This window comes from Anticarsia gemmatalis, chromosome 6 (assembly GCF_050436995.1).
Source record: "Anticarsia gemmatalis isolate Benzon Research Colony breed Stoneville strain chromosome 6, ilAntGemm2 primary, whole genome shotgun sequence".
NCBI lineage: Eukaryota > Metazoa > Arthropoda > Insecta > Lepidoptera > Erebidae > Anticarsia > Anticarsia gemmatalis.
The window spans coordinates 1,660,352-1,686,393 of NC_134750.1; the positions used below are offsets into that span (position 1 = coordinate 1,660,352).

The 26,042-nt window shown below is 35.6% G+C and overlaps 1 protein-coding gene across 14 annotated transcripts; it reads right to left on the reverse strand.

Annotated features, from left to right (window-relative positions):
- Positions 1 to 10,652: 10,652 nt before the first annotated feature.
- Positions 10,653 to 25,912, reverse strand: LOC142973466 (angiotensin-converting enzyme-like). Of its 14 annotated transcripts, none has more exons than XM_076115159.1 (14): positions 25,775 to 25,912; positions 24,827 to 25,070; positions 21,305 to 21,526; positions 20,657 to 20,912; positions 20,143 to 20,286; positions 19,608 to 19,799; positions 19,242 to 19,339; positions 13,455 to 13,627; positions 13,133 to 13,257; positions 12,774 to 12,901; positions 12,350 to 12,564; positions 11,833 to 11,964; positions 11,378 to 11,553; positions 10,653 to 10,892 (listed from the first exon to the last, which is right to left on the reverse strand). In XM_076115159.1, exons 2-14 carry the CDS (start codon positions 24,854 to 24,856, stop codon positions 10,819 to 10,821), a joined length of 1,965 nt encoding a protein of 654 aa, XP_075971274.1. In that variant the 5' UTR covers positions 24,857 to 25,070; positions 25,775 to 25,912; the 3' UTR covers positions 10,653 to 10,818. The 14 variants fall into 14 exon arrangements, with proteins under 14 accessions (XP_075971274.1, XP_075971284.1, XP_075971280.1 ...); XM_076115169.1 differs by having other exon boundaries at positions 24,827 to 24,964; positions 25,775 to 25,906; XM_076115165.1 differs by having other exon boundaries at positions 24,827 to 25,021; positions 25,775 to 25,906.
- Between the last annotated feature and the right edge of the window lie 130 nt (positions 25,913 to 26,042).

Sequence of the window (26,042 nt, forward strand, 5' to 3'; positions counted from 1 at the left end):
GATCGATGATACCACTTGAACTTCTTATTTGATTAAGAAAAAAGTCTTTTTATCCACTGAACTAGTCTAAATAAATGCAAGAAAACTGCAATCCTCATTATCATACAATCACAATTACGTCATTCATCAATCAAACGATGATCTTACTGGTCTATAATAATATTAACACTGACTCACAATATTCTAATGAGTTTAAATGACCATACAACACAAACAATGTCCAACAATGCTTGTCTCAAAGTCCTTGTCAAAGTGACAAGTGGACCGGAAAATATGACAAGTCACAAAAAATATTTGACTGATCATTTGAAGGTATTGTGGGAATATAATAATATGTAAAGTGTGTGATAAATGGTAGGTGACTTCCTATACGTTTTGTCTCACGGTTAAGGGCAGAAGGTAATAATCTAGGCTGGAATTATGTCATGTGTTTTTACAGTTCCTAGTTTACAAAAACTTTTAAAAATAAGTCACGTAGGTATACGATCCTTCTTTAAAACGTCACTTATGCCAATGTTACCTACTATGAACATAGATTTTCCGTCGTCAAAAAATCAAGCCTTTATACATATAGGTGTATCTTATAAAAGAGGTTTCAAAAACCAAATCTTTATACAATTTTTTTACAGATATGTATATTTTTATTACCTTTATTTAACCGAAGAAATATCACCTCTTGGTTTATATTTAAGGAAAACTGTAATGCAACAAGATTTATTGGCAAATATTTTTTGCAACCTCCACCTTTTTTCCACAACATAGATGTGTATTATTTTTACTTATATCGAGAGCAGGCTTCTCTGACGAGGAAAATATTTACTCGTACTATACATAATAGTTGTTATCAAAATCTATTAAAATGGCGATGTCAATAGTTTTTTGTACGGTGATCCTATTAATTGGATTCTTTTGTTGCCCTCTGATCGGAGATAAGTAATTCCGATCGATCATGCGCGAGCAAAGTACTTGGAAGGTGTAGCATGTAGTGTAACAAACATTACGCAGTTAGTGTATTTATAGATACGTTATAGATGCAACGGTTCTAGTATTTGGATAGTCTACTTACTAATGGAGTCATGCGTAACGATCAGAGAATATAATATGAGTGGCAAACAATATTCTTTGATTGAATTGTCCCGGCCAAAGTTGTCCCTTGAAAACCAAACAATATGTAAGGGACGATTTTTCTACCTCCAAATATTTCACCCTAATTCTAATTGAGACTGGATAGAGACATGTCCAAGACCTACAACTATTAAATAAAGTATTAAAAAAAAAACAACTTGACTGATGGTAACGTAATATTATAATGTAACGGGTCTTAATCGCGATTGAAAATTAAAGGTTAGAATACCTTATATGTAAAAAAACCTTCTATGTAAAATAGTTGATGGTAACGTTGTTGGTAAGTTAGTTAGTAAGTATTGTCTACTATGAATCTATTGGGTGTCATAGAATTCGTTTGCACCGCTGTCAACCCAGATGTGTAAGATTTTCTAACAATTCTTATAATAAAGCTTCTGTGCTAAAGTATCTGTTACATTACATGCTACAATCAAGTACTCTCTTTATAGTATGTACCTCTGTTTATAAAACGAAACCGCTTGTAACGATCTATTTATTGACAAGTGTTTATTAATAAGATTGCGGTTCCGACGGTGTGTGAACTTGGTTGTAATTAAGATTCAATTAGAACATAATTGTTATTGGAAATATTATTGATTGAGGAGGAAAATCAAAGTCAAGGTTGTGTTATGTTTTATAACATCATTAGATTATATTTCCTTATCATCTTGGCCAAATTAAAATGTTGTATGTTACCTCCTTATCGTCTTAACTATTTATACGGTTAATAATATCAAAGTAACACTGTGTATGTGTATTTTCTTGTTGGATGAAATCTTTGACTTTTCAATCGTAAATTTCTCAATAAATCGTTTGTTGTGACCTAGTAATCGAAAGATCAGTTTTGATGGAAACTCTTCTACAGTTTTGACTGATACTGCAGTTCCATGGAAATGTAAAATTGCTTCAGAAAAACCCTTAGATAAGGGCTTGTTCAGTATTTTTCTATCCCTAATTATGGCAAAATTAATCCTTAATTGACTTGAAACCAACAAATTAATAACGTCTTAACCAAAAACGTATTTATGTTTCTGCAAGATTTTCCTACAAACTGTTTTCATTAAACATCTGTATATTTGTCCCTGGCAACTAGATCAAAATCAGTATACTTGAAATTCAATGTTATAGTTTAATTTTATTGTAGGCTCTAATCTTTCGTAATAATTCTATGTTAGATTTACCTGAGCAAAAAATGTGTGTGACATTGATGTAATGGACCAGATTCAGAGCAAAATATTCTGTTTTTTTTGTACTTCTAATGTATTGTTTGACAAATCGTTTCGCACTATCAAGGCCTATTTTAAACCAGCTAGTTTTGACTTAGGGCTACATTTCCATAGAGATGATTGCTAGTATTTGTTTACTAGTGGCTTCATTGACATATACATTTTTTGTTAGCTTAAATTTTAATGTATAATAGAATACGGGAATTAACGCGAACACGCATTTTACCTTAAAATGCCTAACGTTTCGGCGCAGGTTGCACTCGCCGTGGTCCCAGGCAGACTGATTAATTCCCGTATTCTATTATACATTAAACATGCAACGCGAGAGTTTAAAAGCTTAAATTTTATACCCTTCAACTGCTAAATTTGATTGAAAGCATTTCTGGCGAAACCATAAAGGCGCATTTAACATTACCAAATTACGTCTGTATTTAGTCCGTGTTTAACATCTTCTAATAAAATTGTAGTAAACGTCGTATCCTACGAATGAATATATCACGTTATATACATACATAGAAATTAGATGAATGACGTGACGCACTTCCTTGCTCTCAAATTGAGAACCGACTCATTAATTACCCATTTTATCAGTGAGATGATATTTACAAACACACAAGTTAAGAACTAACTTCGTAAAACTAAAAAAAACATTACTTCGTTCTCGGTCACTATTAAAACTATTAGGATTATCTTTGTAATATCAATAAACTGTTAGAATTCTTCTTGAAAAAACTTTTTATTTCATAAGCACAACCAAAACAACAGACAATCACATAGTATTGTTTTTCTAATAACAAATGGCTGCGCCAAGTGGCCAGCATGAACTAAACTTTCGTTCAAAAACTTAACTAAACTTTAATACTCCCACTTAAATTTTATAGTATAGAGTCTATAAAATTTACACAAACTTCTTCACAATTTACAATTTATGTAAAATACTATCTCTATTAGTTTCAAACTTTGCTGCAGGCAATGACTTTGTAAGAAAATCAGCAAGTTGACTTGCACTCTTTACATATTTTATTTCAATTATATTTTCTTCAACTTTCTCTCTTATAAAATTATATCGTACATCGATATGTTTCGATCTTTTGTGATAGACAGGATTATGTATCAGCTTAATGGCACTCTGGTTATCAATAAACAAAGTAACTGAATTTTGTGGCTGTTCAATATCACACAAAAGTTGTCTAAGCCATAAAATTTCTTTGGCTGCTTCGCTAGCCGCCATATATTCAGATTCAGTGGTAGACAATGCCACAGTATTTTGTTTACGACTAGCCCAGGTAATAGGCCCCCCATTGAACATGAACACATATCCTGTATTTGACTTGCGCGAGTCTAAATCTGCTGCAAAATCTGAATCACAAAAACCAACTAATTCAGTTCTATAACTATAAGTTATACACATATCTTTACTTTTAATCAGATAACGTATTATTCTTTTTACAGCATTAACATGGTCTTTACTAGGATTGTTTATGTACCGGCTTACTATGTTAACAGCATAAGCTATATCTGGTCTACTAACAGACGACAGAAACAGTAATGCTCCCACTGCTTCTCTATAAGGAAAATCAGGGACAAAGTCAATGTTTTCATTTTTAGTCAAAATAACATTATTATCAGTAGGAGTATTACATGGATTTGCCTGTGACATACCAAATCTTTCTATTATTTGCTCTGTATACCGTTTCTGATGAACAATTATGCAATCAGGCAATTTACTTATTTCCATGCCTACAAAAGAATACAACTTTAACACTCTTATCTTAAACATTTTTCAAATCATCTATTATAACAGACAAAACATGTTTGTTTTTTGAAAATAATAAAGCATCGTCAACATATAATATCAAAATTACTTTATCATTTTGGAAATTACCAACAAAGATACAATTATCTGAATGGCACATTTTAAAACCATAAGTAGTTAAAAATGTTGTGAATGTTTTGTTCCAGCAACGAGATGATTGCTTTAAACCATATAATGATTTATTTAACTTACATATGCTTCCTGATGCAGCCGTGACACCCTCGGGGACTTCCATATACACATCCTCAGCAAGCTCTCCATACAGGAAGGCAGTTTTCACGTCGAATTGCTCTATTTCATAATTTTCTCTTGCTGCTATACTTAATAAAGTTCTAATGGAGTCATACCTTACTGTCGGTGAGAATGTCTCCTTGTAATCAATATCTTTCACCTGAGCAAATCCTCGAGCACATAACCGAGCTTTATATCTGTCTATACTTCCATCTACATTTCTTTTTATACAAAAGACCCATTTAGAGGTGATAGTTTTCTGATTGTTTTTTTTAATTATTGACCAAGTATTATTCTCATTACGTGATTGCAGCTCTTCCAAAATTGCTTCTTTCCACTTATCACTATCATTACACTGCATGGCTTCTTCATATGTTATTGGAGTAGTGAACTCTACCAGGTTTGCCTCATGAATTCTATTTCGTCTTGGTCTCAGTGTAATGACGCGTTCTTCAATATCTCCCAATGTTCTACTTGGTTCATAAGTTTCATCATTCTCATCAAAACAACTTTGCAAACTGTCATCACTTTGAGTTTGCTCTAAGCTTCTTGGACTAGACTGATCCTCTGAAATTTGCTGTTCTGAGCTCATTGGCTCTTCAGTTTCACTAGTTCCATTTTCATTTTGTTCTTCAGTAAAAATTATCTGGATTTTTTTACCATTTTCAGTTACAGTCTTGTTGTATTCATTGAACCTTACATTTCTTGATATAGTTATTTTCTTTGTTTCAATATCAAACATTCTATAATTATACTGGTCATATCCTACTAAAATCATTTTTTTACTCTTTTTATCCAGTTTCTTTCTTTTCTGATCAGGGACATGAACATACCCTTCTGATCCAAAAATTTTGATATGATCAAGACGTGGTTTTTTACCATACCACAATTCATGTGGTGATACATTCTTAGTCTAGCTAGACGAGCTCCGATTAAGTAAGTACACAGAACAACATACAGCTTCAGCCCACAGATATAGTGGCATATCTTTCCCATGCAACATGGATCGTGCACTTTCCATGATAGTGCGCATTTCCCTTTCAGCTCGGCCGTTCTGTTCAGGGGTATATGGTGCAGTGCATTCATGAACTATTCCTTTTTCATCAAGATAATCCTTGAACTCTTTATTCACATATTCACGCCCATTGTCTGTGTGCAATACCTTAATACTATGCTGAAATGTATTTTCTACAATCTTGTTGTATTTCTTAAAACAGCTGATCACATCACTCTTATTCTTTAAAATATATATATGCCTGTAACTTGTTGCTCCATCTTTAAATAAGACAAAATATCTTGCGCCTGATACAGAGGCATGTTCTATAGGTCCACAAACATCACTGTATACAACCTCCCCAGGTTCATGAGGATTTCTATCTGACTTCTGGAATGGCAGCCGGCTCTGTTTACCATATTGACAAGCTTCACAAATAAACTCTTTATCATCTTCAGTCACAGGGAGTGTAATTTCACCATTTTTAGCCATATTTTTCACTTCTTTTATGTTCAAGTGTCCTAGGCGTTCATGCCATAACTTCAAAGTTGCTTGGACTACATTACAGGTCTCTTGACAAACAGTTTTGACATTTAGTTCATAAAGATTATTATCTTTTCTACTTGCAGTCAATACTACTGAGTTATCTTTAAGTATTAAAGCGTTATTACTTTCTTTAACAATAACATAACCTTTCCTGGTGGCCGCTCCTTCAGAAAATAGATTGCGACGCAAATCTGGCACAAACAACACTTCAGTCAATATGGATTCTTCCCACTGTCCATCTACATGTTTCTTAATCATCACAGTACCTTTTCCTTGTACTTCAATCTCCTTTTGATTACCTAACCGCACTTTTCTGTTATTGCAAGTGTCAGTTTTAAAATCTTGCAACTCATGAAAGAAATCACGCCTATATGACATGTGAACAGATGCCCCACTATCAAGGATCCATACATCTATGTCTGTAACAGAATGTAAACAATGTTCTGCACTAAACGCTAACATATGCTTCTGCTCTTGAGATTTGTTCCCAGATTTCTTTGGAGCCTTGCAATCTCGTGCAAAGTGCCCTCGTTTGTTGCAATTATAACATATAAATCTATGTTGTGTTTGACTTGTAGAGCTTTTGTTGCTATTGTTACTCTGTTTATATTGTGATATAATAATAATAATAATAACTTTTTATTTCAACCAAGAGGTCATAGGAACAGTGAGATCACAGGACATAGATATAAAAACTTAAAACTTAAAACTAAAACAAACTATGAAAGAAAAAGACAACAGAATTTAAAATTATCTCGAGGATTGAGATCCGACTGCCAGTAAATGCACCATTGCGCAATGGTTCAGGTACCGACAATCGAATCTCTCCGTAAACATCCTCAGGATGCTATTGGGGCTGGCCCGCACCCTTCGCAACAGGGACGTGCATCTCTTACGCATTGTGGCATAAAAGCAGTTTACGCGTGCTTCTGCAAACATCCCTGAAGCACTACAGAAACGAGGCAAACCCAATAGCACCCTAAAACCGTTATTGTATTGTATACGAAGAGCGTTGTACTGTCTTTGCGTGTAACTAACCCACAGGCTGCTCGTGTAGAAGGATGTACAGTAAGCTCTGAATAGAGTGAGCTTCACATCCCTCGTACAGCGAGCAAACCTGCGTGCCAGCATATTAGCTCGGACAGACAACGCTCTCCGTTCACGTTCTATGTCTGCATCGTCCTTCAAGTCAGAGGTTACTATGTGACCTAGGTATTTAAACTGATCGACCCTCTTAAGGGCTGTACCACTAAGCTTAATATTAGGTACATTATCACTGTTTTTACCTCTGACTTGAAAGACCATGCATTCACTCTTTTTAACATTGTACCTCAAACCATGGGTAAGAGCATATCTCTCGCAGACACCTATAAGATGCGATAATCCACAGACCGAGGCGCTCAGCAGAACCATATCGTCAGCATAACTAATGTTATTTAAACATGTACCGTTAATATGACAACCAAGACGAGTGCTGCTGAGCTCCTCGATGAGTGCATTCACATACAGGTTAAATAATTTAGGCGAGGTAAGCCCCCCCTGCCTTACTCCGCATTCTAAAACATATGGTTCCGAGTGCGTCCCCGACCATTTCACAACATTAACCTGGTTACGATACCAAAATTTAAAGATATTTTGTAACTCTACTGGCATGTTAACGTTACTGAGTTTTTGCCACAATATGTCGTAATTGACCAGGTCAAATGCCTTGGAAAGGTCGAGGAAGCAAGCGAAAACTGGTGTTTTACGGTCTGTGTAGTACTTGACCGTCTGCTTTAAACACAAGATGGCGCTCTCCGTAGAAAGACCAGACTTGAAGCCAAACTGATTATCATGAATGTTGATATATTTATCTAGTTGTGCTCCAAGCAGACTGTCAAGCACTTTGGCACTTATAGTCGCTAATGAGATCGGTCTATAGTTAGACTTATCACTTACATCTCCAGTCTTGTTTTTAACGATCGGTACCACCACAGTTCTCATCAGTGCTTCCGGTAAGTATGAGTGCCCTAAACAAAACGCATACAGCAATGCAAGTACCCGCGGTAGGTGGGGTCCGGCATATTTAAAGTGTTCTATGCTAAGACCATCGTGACCTGGCGATTTACCTCTTGACATATTGGTTATAACTTTCAAGATCTGTTTCGCTGTGAATTTAGTTGGTATGGGCTGGTCACTCGGCCCCACACTTAATGACGACTGTGATGGTCCCAATGGCGACTTGACTGTGAAGTGTTCCTTAAATATGTTAGCAATATCTTTATGATCACTTATGCCCTCTACGCTCACAGGTAGGCTAGGTTTACAAACAACCTTATTGGTAGACTTCCAGAAATTACTAAAGTCATTCTTAGAGTGAAGCGATGCGAGTTTGTCCATTTTGATTTGATCACAATTATTTTGACACCATTTCAAACGTTCTTTAAAATGTTTTCGACTGCTACGCATATTTTCATATAAAGTACCCGAACTAGGTTTACCGTACCACACCCATATCAAAAAAGTACGCCTCGCCTCCTTGTGAGCCTTATCAACATATATATTCCAGCCCGCAACAGGCTTTTTTCTAACACTATGTTTACTATTTACACTATTAATATTATAACTATCTTCCGCAGCGGAACTTAAAGCACTAATAATACTACTATATAACTTATCAATAACAATTCTATGCGTAAAATTATCACAGGCATAATCAGCACAGTTTGTAAATTCAGACGGAAAATCAATAAGTCTAAGTCTCTCATGACATAATTTATTATACAATTGAATTTGTTCCTTTTTTCTTTCGCCCCAAATTATTTTATTATTATGATAAGTTTCTATGGAACACAACAGTTTAGGTTTGATTACGTTAAGCTGAACTTCAATAATAAGTGGGAAATGGTCTGACCATAAAACATCATATAAAACTTTAATATCGACTATAGACGAGAATGCAGATTTGGTGACTATACAATGGTCCAGCCATCGCCTGGAACCGTTTGCCTCACTAATAAAACTATACGTGTCTGAATTTACACCTAATAATTCAACGTCTGCACAAATAAACTCTAATTCACTACAAAAACTAATAAGCTCCTTATAAAACAACTCGTTTGGATGAGCATTAAAGTCACCTAATATGTACACTGACTCAATATCCTCATTACTAGTTATTGCACTTACTAAACCTAAGCAGTCTGTAAATTCCGCTAGGTTAATTACATTATCGGTCGGCATGTATACACTTAGCACTAAAAGAGATCTTTGGTCTATAGATATTTTTATGGCACATACCCTTGGGTTATCACACGGCACTATTGACACATCACTGAACACGGTTTTATTATACAGCAACGCAACTCCTCCATACGGTCGTCCACGCAGCATGCCCGCCGCCGTGTCCACCGCCGACGTACCCGTACAGTTGCAACTAATAATGCAGTTACACTTTCTTCTTCAGTTGTCAAACTCGCTTCTTCATCTAATAATCTCGAAGTAAGGTTATGTATCGTTTGCTTAGTTGGATCTAAAGATAACCATGCTTGGCGGAGAGATCTGTAGCTCGCTGGCAAAGTTGAGATTATCTTAGTCATCACTGCCATTTCACTCACGGTTTCTCCACTTTCACGTAACTGTTTCGCCAAGTTCTCCACCTTTGAGATATGTTGTGCAATGTTAGCCGTTGGTGACATCTTGTATTGGTAGAACTTCTCCTGAACCATCATTTTATTATACTCTGATTTCAGTTCGTAGATAGATTCCAATTTGTTCATTATCTCCAATGCAGTTCTACAATTCTCGATCAACGATATTTGACTGAATTCCATGGACGAGGTTATGATGAACATTGCCATGCCATTTTCTTTTAACCACTGTGTTGTGTTTCCTTCGGGTTTTGGCTTTTCTATATCCAAGCCCTTTGCCATCAATGCGCAATTTACTTGGAATTTCCATTGGCGAAAGTTTTTTCCTTCAAACTTTTCAACTCGCATTGCATTTGTAACCTCCATTGTTTGAGGTTTTACAAGCGTAACACGTTGAAATGTATAAATATTTGCTCTTCACAGTTTATTAAGGTCCTGGGCCCATAACCTATTAGGATTATCTTTGTAATATCAATAAACTGTTAGAATTCTTCTTGAAAAAACTTTTTATTTCATAAGCACAACCAAAACAACAGACAATCACATAGTATTGTTTTTCTAATAACAAATGGCTGCGCCAAGTGGCCAGCATGAACTAAACTTTCGTTCAAAAACTTAACTAAACTTTAATAAAAACTAAAGCCCTTTTATGCTACAGTGTAGTGCAAATTAGTTGACACACCATGAGGTCAGGGTTGCTCGCTATTGTGTGACTTCCTGCCATTGAGAGGCTGTAGTCTGGAACTATATGACTTGCGAATATTGTGGAATATAGGCTTTTGATATTTTTCAAATAATATATTCCGACAACTTAGTAGAGAGCTTTTATGCAAGGTTTACAACGCGTAGAGTTATACAAAATTGAGAATTTATAAGTAGAGTCAGCTGACACTGGACAGTTTTATAAAGTTTTTGTTTTGCGAATACACAGAATAATCAATTATAAACTAGATCAACAGTGCTTGCAAGGTCAAGCACACAAGCTCTCTACTACATTTTTGTACTATAGAGCAGATTTTATTGTTAACGAGTACAAACGTTTTCAAGGGTGAGGTTATGGAAACGTGTAATAAGACAAAATGAAAACCAGCTTATTTAGATATTTACTTCTGACTGCTGCTTATAGTATGTTAAATTAACTAATATATTTAATTTTATTTAATAATTGATTGATTTCTTTACAATTATAATTTATGTTATTTGATTCCTACATAAATATTATTTACAAATTAGGTATACATTAGGAATAATTTATATATATTTCTTGAGTCTCGTATTGAAACCAAAGTTTTCCATCGCTGTCCGTTGTTCGGCGGTACAGTACGCTGAAACATAAGTTACATTTAGTTTAAGAAAGTGTTTGAAAAATCACCATTTTCTACACGAAACAATAAAAATGTATATAAAAAATATTTGTTTTACTGGAATGAAATATTTTTACATTCATGGTTCAATTCTAAACGCTTTGCCACCGTCTCACCACTTCTCATTAAGGGTCAGTAATCTTGCCAAGTAAAATTTAGCAGTTGCTTTCATAAAAATCAAAATCAAATCATTTATTCATTTAGGTGAAATATTGACACTTATTGATAGTCGTTACAATTACTGAATCTACCACTCGGAAAGGGGGTAGAGCCTTATGAGAAAAGCTAGCAAGAAACTTACGGCAAGCTAGCAAGACACTCATACAATTCCTGTCACTTTATCCATCGAATAAATTATCCGACACTTATCCATAAGCCTTGAAACTGACTCTATTTCTACATATTTCTGCTTTACAAATCATAGTCCATAGTATGGTCATACTCACGAACAAAACTAGGTTCCCATCCTACGAACTCGCCAGTCCTCTCGTTCTCTGCCTTCAGCCAGTCGTGTAAAGGTCTGAAGTACTCCAGAATATCTGCAGCCTGCATATATCGTGTACTGGTCAGTGTTTCTAGGGCATCAGGCCAGGGTTTTGATGAACCGAGTACCAGCATGTTTCTGAAAAAAATAATGAGAAATTAGATTAAAAGAAAGATTATTTTGAAGAAATTCTATGTCTGGAATTTAATATTATACAAGGTAAATGCAAATTTAAGAATTGATTAAATATCATACAAAAAATCATCTTCAAGTTATAATTATTCTCCTTTGTCAACTTTATCAATGAAAATCAGAATTTATTTTTTTGACCCCACATTTTCATATTGAAAGAAAAAACATTTTCTTTAAGAATTTTACTAATTTAATCTAGTAAATTCTAAATCTAAATTGATTTACCTTAGAGCATCTCCAGCATCAGCACTCTTGTAAATATCGCAGTTCGACAGCAAGTCACCAGATTTATATTGACCAGCTATTTCACACAGAGCGCGGTGGAATTGGAACTGAAGAATGTTCGAAACGTAGAACCTGGAAAAGGCAATAACTCAAATTAGGGAGGTTCATATCTGACGGAACTTATGTCGCGTATTATCGGTCGCGCAACGCCAGAACAGACAAATGTATAGAAAAACACTCGACAGTTCACACTCAACTGATGATGCGTCAGTGCGAAGCCCATACAAATTAAGTTACGCTCGACGCATCTTCCGTCAGATATCAACGTTCCCTTAGATTCAAGGAAAAGAAAAATGGAGCGTCTTCTCAAATTATTTGATTTTTACATGTAAAAGGTTCGGTTCTATGTAGTAACTACGTAGCAACATTGGACGTACGAGATAGTACGAGTATAATAAAACCCAAAATCAATAGGCTACCAGTTGAGTTAAAAACTTGTTTTGGAAGAAAAGCTTACCTCATATATCCAATATCAGCAGAAATATGGTACTTAGCAGCAGGATCGAAGTCATCTTCAGACCTCGGTGCAGGTGGTTCAATACCTTGAAGAGATTCTCTCAGCTGCCAGAAGTGGCAGTTGTAGTCTTCAGACGTGGTGGTACCTCGGAAGACGCCGTAACGGAACAGGTCCAAGAGGTACGAGAACGGTAAGTAGACTACTTTTTCCAGACTCTGAAATTATAAGCAAACTTTATAATTTTTGTAAGAAGAAAACTTTACTATTTTCTTCTAAAGTTGTATTTTTGCAAAAGAAGGTCATGGGGTTCTGGAGCGAAAAACTTTGGAATTCAATAGAAAGTAATAATTAATAAGACGGCTTATTATTAGTAAGCATTCAATGAATACTGAGTAGTCAGTTGATAGAAAATGTGACTATTTACCATTTTGTAAAGCTGATTGATATTAGATTCAAGATCGTCAGGTCCGTCTTCCAAAAGACCGAGCGCTCTCAAATGTTTTGGCGTTGATATTGATAATGTAATGGCTTCACCGACAGCTTCAGGAAAACCTGAAAAAACAATAGTAGTTGTTTCAAGCAAGTTTCATTCCAAATTATACTTTCTAGAGAGAAGTTTCTTGATTCAGTATTTTCCGCACGAAATTATGATGGCTAAGGACAGATAAAACTGGTTTTATATCGTGGTTAATATCGGGAATTTACTCTACACTGCCAGGAGTAAACTTACAGTCAGGCGGCTAAAGCTTTCACCTTAAAAAATATATTTCACACAATTCATACCGGGATTGGCTCCGTCTCTGTAAATCACAGGTTGATCTTTGTACTGCAAGAAATACTGAATATGACCCATCTCATGATGAGTGGTTTTAAAGAAACGGTCGGTAATCTCCGTGCACTGTTTTATTCTGAAAAAGGCAACCATAACACGTAACTAAATCATTAATTTTAGTAGAAAGTTGGAAATAGAAAAACAAAACATTAAGGCTATGTTCATATATGCTATGTCATATGAACTTAGCCTAATAGGTCCTTATGTAATTTTCTAGAAAATATGATACATCAACTTATTTTGCTACTGAAACTATTTGAAGTCTAAACCTACCTAAAATCTTCTCCATCAAAGAAGTCCCAAGCTGCCGGCTGGCAGACCATGTCCCGCCCATCGTTTGGCTTCTCAATAATAGACTTATCCCAAAACAGATCAGGCATGGGATTTAGGTTCAGAGATACGAAGAACTCTTCAGCTACGTTGAACATCTTTTGTGCTGTATAATTCTGTGAAAAAATGTTATTCAACATTATTTGGTATTTTTTTTTTTTTTTTTTTAAATCTTTATTTAAAGGGAGATGGTTCAAATTTGAACATGTAACCCCCATAGTTCCAACAAAAGTAACAAACACATTAACAACAAAAAAATAACAATTAAATTGCCCTATTTTTGACCCCAATTTGGGTCAATTTACAAAGTAATTTGGCCCCCTTGGAGAGGGGAAAAGCTAAAATAGTATTACACCAGCCAACGTTAAGGTGTTCTATGTTTTCAGAAGCCACAACATGTCTTCTGAAGACCTCGTTCCGCACACATTCCACCAATATATGGTGTACGTCCTCAACTCTGTCACATTCACTACAATTAGTGGATCTTTCTCTGCCCATCATGTATCCGAACTTATTTAGTGGAATGTGCCCGGCTCGTAGTCGAAAGCTGGTTACAATGTGATACCTTCCCAAACCGCTCCCATGGAACCAAAGGTCGTGAGGCAGCGATGGCTGTATAGTTTTGTACCATATGCCCTTATAACGTGATCTTTCGTCAAAGTACTCGGACCGCAATTTGGTACAGTATAATTTCAGATGACGCAACAGGCTTGTGTAGTATGGCACACAGTTGAAAACCACACCCTCAGTCAACGCCTCCCCTGCAAGTTTGTCTACTGCCTCATTTCCTAGTAAGCCAATGTGGGAAGGTATCCACTGAAGAATTACAATTGTATTATCTGAATTTAATTTATGTAAACTATTAAGAACATCATATGCCAATGGAATGCCTCGTTTTGTGGACGTACACAGTTCTAAATGTTGGAGAGCACTTTTAGAGTCAGTGAATATCACAAACTTACAATGATTTGCTACTGATCTGATATATGATAATGCTTCAGCAATCACGATGAGCTCAGCATGCATAATAGAAATACTGGATTCCTTTATAGACAATTTCAGCGAATCATTTGTCTGTATATCTAAGAAGGCAGCCCCTGCACCTTGACTATCTTTGGAACCATCCGTGTAGATTTTATAAAATTCAGCATACTCCTCATGTATATATTTGTTGCAAATTAACAGTAAATTTTGAGTGCTACACTTACGTTTGGGTGTGTTTAAATTCTTAACATTCGGGTTTATAAAACTTTTAGTGTTAATATTACTGATCCAGGTATCCAAACCAAACATCTCGAGTTGCTCACTAGAATCCACCGATATATTCCTAAATCTGTCAAATGTAGTGACCAGTAATGGTTGTTTCCTGCGTCTCCAATATAAACCCTGACACAAACTTGACAGTTCCTCTAATATTGAACACAAATCATTATCTCTTAGGGATCTAGTCTTAAGGATAAATTTGCCAGCTAAGTATGTTCTTCTTACAACCAATGGTTGAAGTAGCAGTTCCGATTCCATAACATGGATAGGGGTGCTTTTTATAAATCCTCCTATCGCACGCATATACTGGTTCTGCACTCTGTCTAGCTTAACACAGTGAGTTGCACAACTAGAGTCATATAAAAAACTGGCATAATCTAAACGACTACGAACTACAGATATATAGAGGGTCCTCAGGTGACTAGGGTGTATTCCCCATCCGGGACCGGTAAGGACTTTGAATATATTTATAAATTTTAAGGCTCTCTCTCTGACCTCGTTTATATGTTTTGCCCATCTCAAGTTTCGATCTAACCACACTCCTAAATATTTGACAAAAGGTACACATTCTAAGGACAGACCATCGATACATAAATTTACAGTTTGTCTTCTATAACCATTCTGAAAAATGCATACTTGACTCTTACTTGCAGATATATTCAGACCTAACTTTAATAGCAGTTCATGAAGAATATTTAAGTTATATTGTAGTTTAGATACACACTGAGTGATAGAAGAACCGGTATAATATAATACGAAATCATCCGCATATTGAGAAATAAATATATCGGTTTCTATAGTTCTACATATCTCAATGGTGGCCACATTAAATAACAAGGGACTTAACGGGTCTCCCTGCGCTAAACCTCGCCCTGATGTTCTACATATATAACCATCTTCAGTACGTATTTTAAGTTGTCTTTCTGTTAAAAAATTCCATAAGTATTGACAAATTTTGACCCCCACTCCAAAGTTATGTAAGATAGTAATTAACATTTGGATATCGACATTATTATAAGCACTGTCTATATCAACAAAACAAGCAATGGTGGAGTGCCTTACCGAAAACCCTTTTTGTATTCGTGCTACTAAACAACTTAGACTGTCCAAACAACCTCTAGTTTTTCTGAAACCAACCGTATTGACAGAGAATAGGTTGTTTTTTTCAAAATACCATTCTAATCTCCTATTGATTATTACATGGAAAATTTTGCAGAGACAGCACATCAAGGATATAGGCCTAATTGACGTCACTAAGTTAGGGTCTCTTCCCGGTTTAGGGATTGGTATTAAATTAATATTACGCCATTGGGTGGGTACAAAGCTATGAGATAAAAATAAATTATATAAGTGAAGTAAAAAAAGTTTCCCATTCCTCGGCAAGTACTTGATCATTGAGTACGATATATCATCGCATCCAGGAGATGTATCCTTACATTTAATACATTTATCAAGCTCCTGTATGGAGATACTCCTCTCGAGATCTACATTGTGATTCGATAACATAGGCATCTTAGGTGATACATAATCTGGAGTGAGGGACAAAAGTAGGTTATTAGCTGCAGTACTGTCTACGACTAATCTAGGTGACCTGTGACCCTTTATCCATCGCATTTGCCGCCACATATGGGATGCCGAAGTTTGTTCATCGATTGATGAACAAAACTCGATCCAAGACTGATGTTTAGCTTGCCGAATCAGTTTCTGCGCTATTCTAATTTTATCATTTAAGAGATCCAGGTTAAGTGGTGTCGGATTTTTCCGGAAATTTGATAAGGCCAACCGTCGAACGGCTACGGCCTTAGATAAGGACGGATTCCAGTATGATTTTGGGGTAAACTTTGTGTCTGGATTTTGTGAAATTTTAATAAGGGGTATGTGAATATCTGCGGCTAAATAAATGACGTCAACAAATTTGTCATACGCCAGTTGGGGGTCTTCAGGAAGAATTAAGCATGAAAAGAGTTTCTCTAGACAGGTTTCATAACCAACCCAGTCGGCTTTTTTAAAATTTCTTTTGATTTCCAAATGGTTATTCATGTTACATTCAGAGGAAATGTGTATTATCAAATGATCACTTCCTAAAGTTTCTTTTGATACAGACCAATTGAATCTCATAGCGATGTCCAACGTAGCAAGTGTAATGTCAGGGGCTGACTTTTGCAAATGACCACTAACTAACTTAATACGCGTATCACTACAGTCATTCAATATAGCATAACTATTATCGATCATGGCATCTAATATTTGTATCCCTCTGGAATCTGTTTTAATTGACCAATTAGTGTGATGTGCGTTAAAGTCACCAAGTATAATAGTTTTTCTATTAAAGCTAGACAATATATCATACCAGTCTGAATAATTAGTTCGTACCGACGAAGGACAATATATTGCAATTATATTTTCTATAAAGGAACAATTAAATATTTTAACATGAAGACATTCTATACCCCTATTCGTAATTTGGTAGTTAGTAAGTTGAGCTCTAATTGATTTGTGTGTGAGAATGGCCACTCCTCCGTATGAGTCAGCTCTATCGCGCCGAAATGTATTAAAATCCCTGACTCTTAATGCACTATCGGGCTCCAGCCATGTTTCAGAAATTACTGCTATATGAATATTACTTGTAAATAATAAATGTGTAAATGATGTTAACTTAGGCTTGAGACTTTGTGCATTCCATTGCATAATGTTCAATTTAATACGTTTACTATTACTATCCATTAAAAACACTTAATGCTAACTGTAACAAAGGACTATCTGACACGTTTTCTACCACCACCGATAATACCCACTCAATAAATAATTTAAAAATACTTTTGATTTTCGCCATCAACGAAAGTCTTTTAAGGAAAATAATTTCCTTCACCCGCACTAATAAGTCCATAAACTGATGCGCCTGATCATCGGTATTTTCCTCTGCGTGTGTTTGTGGCGTGTTCTCCTCCGCTGGGTGCTCCGACTCATCCTTGAACAGGTCGCTCCATGTCTTATATTGTGTCTTATTTCTTTTCTTGCCGTTTCTGGTTTTCTTATGTGTTGTCCCAGTTTCCGCTGAATCTTCTTGCCTTTCTTCTGTACTCAAAGTTATGGGTGGGTGGTCCTCTGTTACATCCAAAGACTTACTGTCCTTAGATGTGGTGTTAACAATCACTCTGTTTTGTCTGGGGGGTTCGGTTGCCACAGCCGCCGCGTGCAAGTTTAAGGCTCTCTTGTAGGTGCAGTTTTGATCAGCCATTATGTCACGAATTTCTTTCTCTCTAATAAATGACGGACATGTCCTTGATAGTGCCATATGACGACCTGAGCAGTTTGCACATTTATAACTTTTCGTCTCACAGTTGGCGTGCGGCCCGCTGCACTTAGGACATACAATTCTGGCAGACGGGCACATTTTATTTGTATGTCCTAGTCTCCAGCACCGCGAGCATTGAGAGACGGGAAAGATATAGGGTTCCACTCTGATTCTCAGTCCGTCGGCATGTACATACTCCGGTAGACAATCCCCCTTAAAACATAGCCTTACAACTTCGCTAGGTGTCCAACCGCCATTCTCCTTATCTCGTCGGTTCAGCCTTCTCACCGATATCAATTCTAGGTTTTCTGGACAAGTTATGCTTTGTTGGACGGTTGTATCCTCTAGTTCCAGGTCCACGTCTTTGATCACACCGTATGAGTAGCCCACTTCTAGGTCTTTGCTAAAGCGCCAACCTTTTGCCACGAGTGATTCACACGAACAAAGTTTGTTCATATCGGTGACCTCTCTGAATTGGATACGAACGCGATATGCGTTTACATACTTCACCCTAAGTATGTTATTTATTGACAGAGCTTTCAACATCTTAGCCAATGCGAACGACTTAGGTAACTTATCTTTACAAGATATAGTTACTTCCCACTTCGGTGGCTCGTGTTCAGATTCCTGCTTTCGCTTTCTCTTTTCGGTTCCTACAACTGTCCACTCTTCATCCGATTCCCTAGCTTCCCGATTCCTTTTCCTTGTCCCATCCCGACCCTCTTCCTCTTGCACCAAGATGTAATACTGGTTGCCCACCATAGCATCCACCTCCACATCTACATCCTCATTTGAAGATTGAGAACATTCCATAATTCGTTCGTAATAATGTTATAAACAATATCACGAAGTAAGTGCCTGCGCACTGGCTCAGGTAGCCGGCCGCCCGGCGCGGCCAGTTGGCAACCGTGAGAACAAAAGAATTGCGATAAGAGCTAACGAGTTCTGCGAAACGACTCGACCGTACGCGTGCCGATACGAGACTGATTATTTGGTATTATGAACTTAAAGTTTTATACCTTGTTTCAGACACTGAGAGGTGGCTTTTTCAAATAAATATGTTTGTTGCTGAGTTTTCGATCATCGTCATCCAAAAATTCATTTCACGTGTTAAAATCAATGTAATCTTTTTGCATTTATAATATTAGTATGAACCATGGATAAGAACCTACCTGAGCAAGGAGTTCTTCTGTGATGTCAATGTCTTCCTTATCAGGATAGGGCCTCGTGAATTTTTCTAGGTTATCCCAGGATTGAGCCCAGATGTTACCTATAATTTCATCAAAGGACAAAAATCATGCTTTACTTGAGTTAATTAACGACCAGTTTCTTCATACTCAAGTAACAGCTATAGCCATTGACTTCTATTTGAAACAAAGATTATAATTTTTAATTTACCGCTATACTTTGGCTGTTTATTTTGATAAAGAAACTAGCCGTTAATGTCTAGTATTTAAATTAATTCATCAAATTATAATCGGCAGCCCTCAAGAAACGGAGTCAGACAAATTGGACTATGATATTATAAATGTTCTTACCTAGCAAATGCGCAGGAATAGGACCTCTAGCAGAAACCACGTGTTCTCCATACTTTTTACGCAAATGCCGTCTCACGTAAGCGTGTATTTGCTGATACAAAGGCTTGATCTCTCCCCAGATATCAGCAAACTGGTCTTCAATGTTTGGCGCGTCGTAATTGTTTAGCCACCATTCTGCTGCACTGTCGTAACCTGAAATTTTTATACAATAATATTAGTCACCAATATGAGTAGGCTCTCAACTTTTGGTACAACGAGACATGATAACATAATATATAATAAAATTCTCGCGTCACAGTTTTCGTTGCCATACTCCTGCAAAACGGCTTGACCGATTTTGATGAAATTTTTTGTGCTTATCCGGTATCTATGAGAATCGGCCAACATCTATTTTTCATACACTTAACGTTACCCGGGTCAGCTAGTATCATATAATATTTTTCAAACAAGTAATATTACTAACAGCAGTTAAAAGGCAAAAGATAGACAGAATTTTAAGCATTTAATAATGGGACATATTTTTATAATCAAGTACCGTTTAGTTTAGCAGCCTCGTTGATCATGACGACGTATTCAGTAAAGTTTCGTCTGGACGGGGCCCCAGCTGCTGCATGCCACGCTAACCAGGTATACTTCAACTCTTCAGGATTACTACTCGTTGCAAAAATGTTTGTGATCTCTGGATTCCAAAATGTCGCAAAAAAAAAATATTTTTAGTGTACTTTAGCTGTTGTTGTGGAGGTCAGATAGGCAGTCGCTCCATGTAAAACACTGGTATCCAGCTGCATCCGGTGAGACTGGAAGCCGACTCCAACATAGTTTGGAACAAAGGCTAAGCGAATATAATATAATGTAGCATATTATGTTCAGTGTTGTGTATTTCATAGGAAAAACCAATCAAAGCACAAAAATAATCGACTGGTCATTAAATTTGAATTGTAAATAGACCTTATCATTCAGTACTCAATTGCTAAGTAAGATTATTCTGTGCGAACAAGTGCACTTTACTTTTTGTAGATTAAAGACAAGCTAAAACTAAAGTATTTTACCTGGCTCGACATGTAAGTCACACTTAGTCCTATTATTAAAGTCACAAATCGTAGCTTTTGCGTAAGTAGTTTTCATATTATTAACAGCCATGATCAACCTCTCATTTAAATCTTCAGGCAGGGCTGAAATGCCGGGTTTAGTGTACTTCTCAAACATTCTTCTAAGATCAGGGTCTTCGTACTCATGCCAAAGGTAGCTCATCGTTTCTTTCCAATATTCTTTTTCTTCTTCTGCTACTTCTAGTGATACTTGGAGCTGTAAGCAATAGTTACAATATTATTATTATTTTTTTAATTTTAAAAGACGACTTCCGCACTAAGAATCGCGTTTGTGTCTTGGGGACTTTTACAAACATACAAACAATGAACACAAAGTACAAATCCCTGGCCGGTGCAGGCTTACAAAGTTTTCTTGGGTACTTCTAGAAGGTTAGGCTTAGACGTATTTTTGACAAACTAGGTTACCATGAGGTTTAAGGTACTAGGAAAATATCTCAAATTTCACCGGGCACACATGCTTACTAGCCACTAGGTAAAACAGTACTATTTACAGCATGTCGTTATAGCGTTGTCCCCTACTTTCGCTGAAAACTTCCTTCGTGCTATGCTTTTATGCATATGCAACGTATTTCCAAAGATCAGCCTCACCATAATATCCTCATTATGTTTTGTAATATTATTCTCATAGTTCCAAGAGGCGATCATCTTCTTATTCTTGGCCTTCGAAGTCAGCTCGTCCAAGGACCTCATGTAGTCTAACCCAGCTGCTTCTTCTGCCGCTCTCTCAGCCGCCAGACCTCGTGCTGCGACCACGAAGACTGATGCTATGGCTCCTACTAACGCTAATTCTCCGATGATCTTCATCACCATCTGGAAATTGTATAGTGTGATTTATGAGTTGCGTGGGAGTTCGATTCCCACACGGATATATTATTTCTGAGGTCCACAAATCGTGATTTCGGGTCTGGTATACATTGTGTCCATTGTCTGTATGTAAATAGAAACGTAAAAGTAAAAGTCCCCAAGCACACAAGAGCAATTCTTAGTGAACGTAATAATAAGTTTTATTAATTACAGTCAAAACTAAATCTCAATTTCTCTTCATATTGTTAAAGATATCGAGATGACTCGTTAAAGATTTTAATATCGTCGTAATACTGAGGATTGTTTCCAAAAATCTTTGTTTTTGCATTAAAACGATTATTATACAGGTAGTTTTCGTGAAATTAAAAAAGTGGGAAAAAATTATTTTCGCAAATAAATATGGGTTAAGTATTTATTAAAGGTATGAAATAAAGTGGGAGGAAATATTCTAGAAGACCATACTTATAAATAGAACATACTTCGAGTTTCAGTGCAATACGTTTGTTTTCTTTGTGTTATTGTTATTTATTGAGCAACTGTCAAACGTCAGACGCAGGCTTTATTATTCTAATCGTGAATGGTTCTCGAAAACTAAACTAACGCAATGTTTAAGCGGATAAAGACCGAAGTGAAACTTATCCAGTAAAAACTTTAGTATATGAAATCATTTTTGAAACGAGAATGTGTTGAAAAATGTTTAGAAATATTCTTAGATTTCTTGTTACAAATCAATATGACAATGTTAGATAAAAGAGATCTTGTTTTTGAAATAAATTCTAACCCTTATTCATAAACACACTATAAACCTATTTTAGTTAAAAAGCTACTGTAATATGTTTTCTCTTTTTTATTTCGCTAAGGAATGAAAGAAACAAAACTCTTAATAAGCTTTTCATAAATTATATATATTTTTATGTATAAGAGGGTAACTGTTTATGTTAAGTATTATGATTTTACACTCTATCGGAATGATAACAAATAAATCCGCATAATAAAGAGTTGGTTTAAATATTTAGATACATATATGGTCACATAACACATTGATTGAGTGTTAATAACTAATTAACGTTACTCTCATACGAAAAGTCTTAAAAATCATGTGATATGAATATTAACAGAGATTTTACTTTTGTGACACAATTAAGAACACAATGGAAACTAGCGCCTCTATCGGAACATTTTGGAAACAAATAAAAAAACTTTTAAACGCAATTAGGCAAGTAAATATTTATGTCAACACATGACCTTAATCGTCCAAATCAAATTGTTTAAAATATTTTTATTAAATTTTTTATTGTAAATGTCTTTTATGAATATGGAGGCAAGACAAATAATGTTAAAGCTATTTATTATAAAAAAAAATACTTACGGACATCCTACTTTTAGGCAAACAATTATTATAGGCTTTTTTTGAAAGAATGTAATCACAAAAAACATGGACTACTTACAAATAAAGCCCTTTTAGCAGTCTCACTAAAATAGCCACAAGGCATTTTTGCACTAAAAATCCTCGTTTGAAACACACAGAAAGAACAAGTTCTCACAACGTACTAATTCTTAGTATCCGCACTCAAAAATATTGATTATTATGTAAATAAATTAACACCGTGTCATTCTGTAGGATTTGAAGTCTTTTGTGGTACGAGAAAATAGTCTCCGACCGATGGATGGACAGTTTCATTTCAAATGTGTTCAAAAACAAACGAAATTCGTGTAGAACTCTGTTGAGAAGAAGAAGTTGAGAAGGTATTTCGTATTATCGAAGCTGAAAAAGCTAAGAAATGCATAAGTCTTAACTGCCTTTGTACTGCACCACGAAGGCAGTTAGTTGGCAGGTTTAGGTCGCCATTACATCAGGAGGTCATGGGTTCGATTCCCACACGGAACAATTATTTGTGCGATTGACAAATATTTGTTTCGGGTCCGGTTGTACTTTGTGTCCGTTTTTTGTATATTTGTAAAGTCCTCGCGACACAAGAGCAATTCTTAGTCACGATTCCCACATCAAATGCGGGAGAGGTCTTTTTAAAAAATAAAAAAAAAACCAGCAGTCAATTCCCGCCGAAAAAGGATTACTTGATCATTACTACATAAACTGTCCTCCACATTCGTCTCGTTACTGTTCTACAAGAAGCGTGACATTGTTTGTCGAAATGTGTGATAATTACATGTGTATTTTCGTATATATCTCTGTAACTAATACGTGAAGGCGACATTATTAACCTAAGGTTATATTTAGAGCAATAACGGCATAAACACCAGCAAAAAAGTGGGCACGGTCAAGCTTTAATCGGATGATAAAGGCTCTTTTTCTTCTAACTGTATTCATAAGTAGGATTTCGTTTGGCATCTGTACAAGATAACTACATACATACATAATATCAAATTTGTTTAAGATTTAGTTATATTTCATAGAGGAGTTTCAGTGTGACAACGTGTCAATAAAAATAAATTCATATTATTGTAATTTTATACGTTACTAGCTGACCCGCGCAACTTCGCTTGCGTCACATAAGAGAATAGTTCACAATTGTCCCCGTTTTTGTATTTTTTTTACTGTTACTCTGCTCCTATTGGCCGTAGCGTGATGATATATAGCCTATAGCCTTCCTCGATAAATGAGCTATCTAACACTGAAAGAATTTTTTAAATCGGACCAGTAGTTTCTGAGATTAGCGCGTTCAAACAAACAAACAAACAAACAAACAAACAAACTCTTCAGCTTTATAATATTAGTAAGTATAGATTTTTATTTGTTATTGTATTAATTATAACTGTGATATTCATCTTAAATATTATAAGGATTTTAGTATGTACGATTGAATATTCTACACAAAATTGTTTGTAATGAATAAATGACTTATCATGCCCGATATACCAAAAGGTGCAAAAGATGTATGAAACACACGATGAGAAATATTCTAATATAAATAAGAAAAGACCCTAGATAGAAATAGCACTTTGCACGAACCGGGAATCGAACCCACCTATAGCAGTCAGATACATTACTGGCCACGGCACAGAGGCAAGCAATACATACGTGATACCTTGCATGCCATCTTCTTCTCTAAAACACTTCTTGAAGGTACCCAAAGTCCCTAACCTGCAATTGACCAGCGTGGTGGACTCAAGGCCCCGTCCCTCATTATGGTAGGAGACCCTTTCCCAGCATTGGACATTGATGGGTTAAATTTACTTTTTATGTGTGTATGTATATCTTCTTCTTCTTCTTAGCGTGTCGATGGCAAACAAACAATAGTATTAATACTGAAAATAGTGTATGTATATCGATTTATAGGTACCTACCAAAGCACGCAATCTGCATACATGATCCATTTTAAATCTTCGATATTTTCTTCGATGCACTTTATATACTCTTGGACGGAAAACACTACCCAAGGACTACACTAATGAGTTTAATTTATATGCAAGGACATTTAAGTTCTGAGGTAAAATAATGCACATTATAAATGTTTGTATGAAACCCATAATTGCAAGGAACTAAATTTTACATATTATTTTCTATCACATTGATGTAACATTCATCTTACTAACATTATACATGTGAGAGTGTTAAGTTACTTTTTCACACACAAAAACTACTCTACCGATTTTGATGATATTTGGCACACAGGTAGTTTCTAACTCTGAATAATATAATTTTAATGTCAATAAGTCTTAGTTTATAGGTTAGAAGTAATATAAATAATTTAAATTACTGATTACTTCCCGAGAACCGTTCTTCAACTAAATTTAATTAATACTGAAGACAATGATTCAGAATTTTATAATAATTTCTCATTTATCCTCCACATATGGATGAGGAAAAGAAATCAATATGCAAATACAAGTGACAAATATTTTTGATACTGTATAGTCCTGTAAATTTAATTGAATGGCAAGGAAAACGACGTGACTATAAACACGATGCACTTGGTTAATCATCAAAATTAATTATACCCGTAGGATTATAAAACAACGAGACTCCATTTATGTTAAAATTGCTGGGATAAAAATCCAATGTGAAAACCCAAATTATAAACTTTAATAATAATTAAGGGAAGAGTTTTATATATGTATATTGATAGATGAGTAATAAACTACTAGTACAATAATAACTGCTCGCAATTTCGCCCGCGGAAAAAAAATCTGGGGTAAAAAATAATCCTATATCCATATTATAAGCAATCAGTTTTCCGAATCATCAAAATCCATTAATTAGTTATTGGTCACAAAAGTAACAAACATCCTCACAAACTTTCACTTTAATATTTAGTCGAACTATTTTCACAAATAAATATTTATCGAATAATTCACTTTTCACTTCACTGACTTATCAAAAGGCTTGTACGACACTGCACGTCTATAATAGCGATAGTAATGGCTAGACAATTATTATTGACGGTACTTGAAACATCAATAATAAACAAGAAAATTCTAAGACTGACTGATCGGTTCTAATCTTCATAATTACTCCTTCCTTTGAGAGAAAGGATAATAGATTGTCACTCTTGCTATTGTT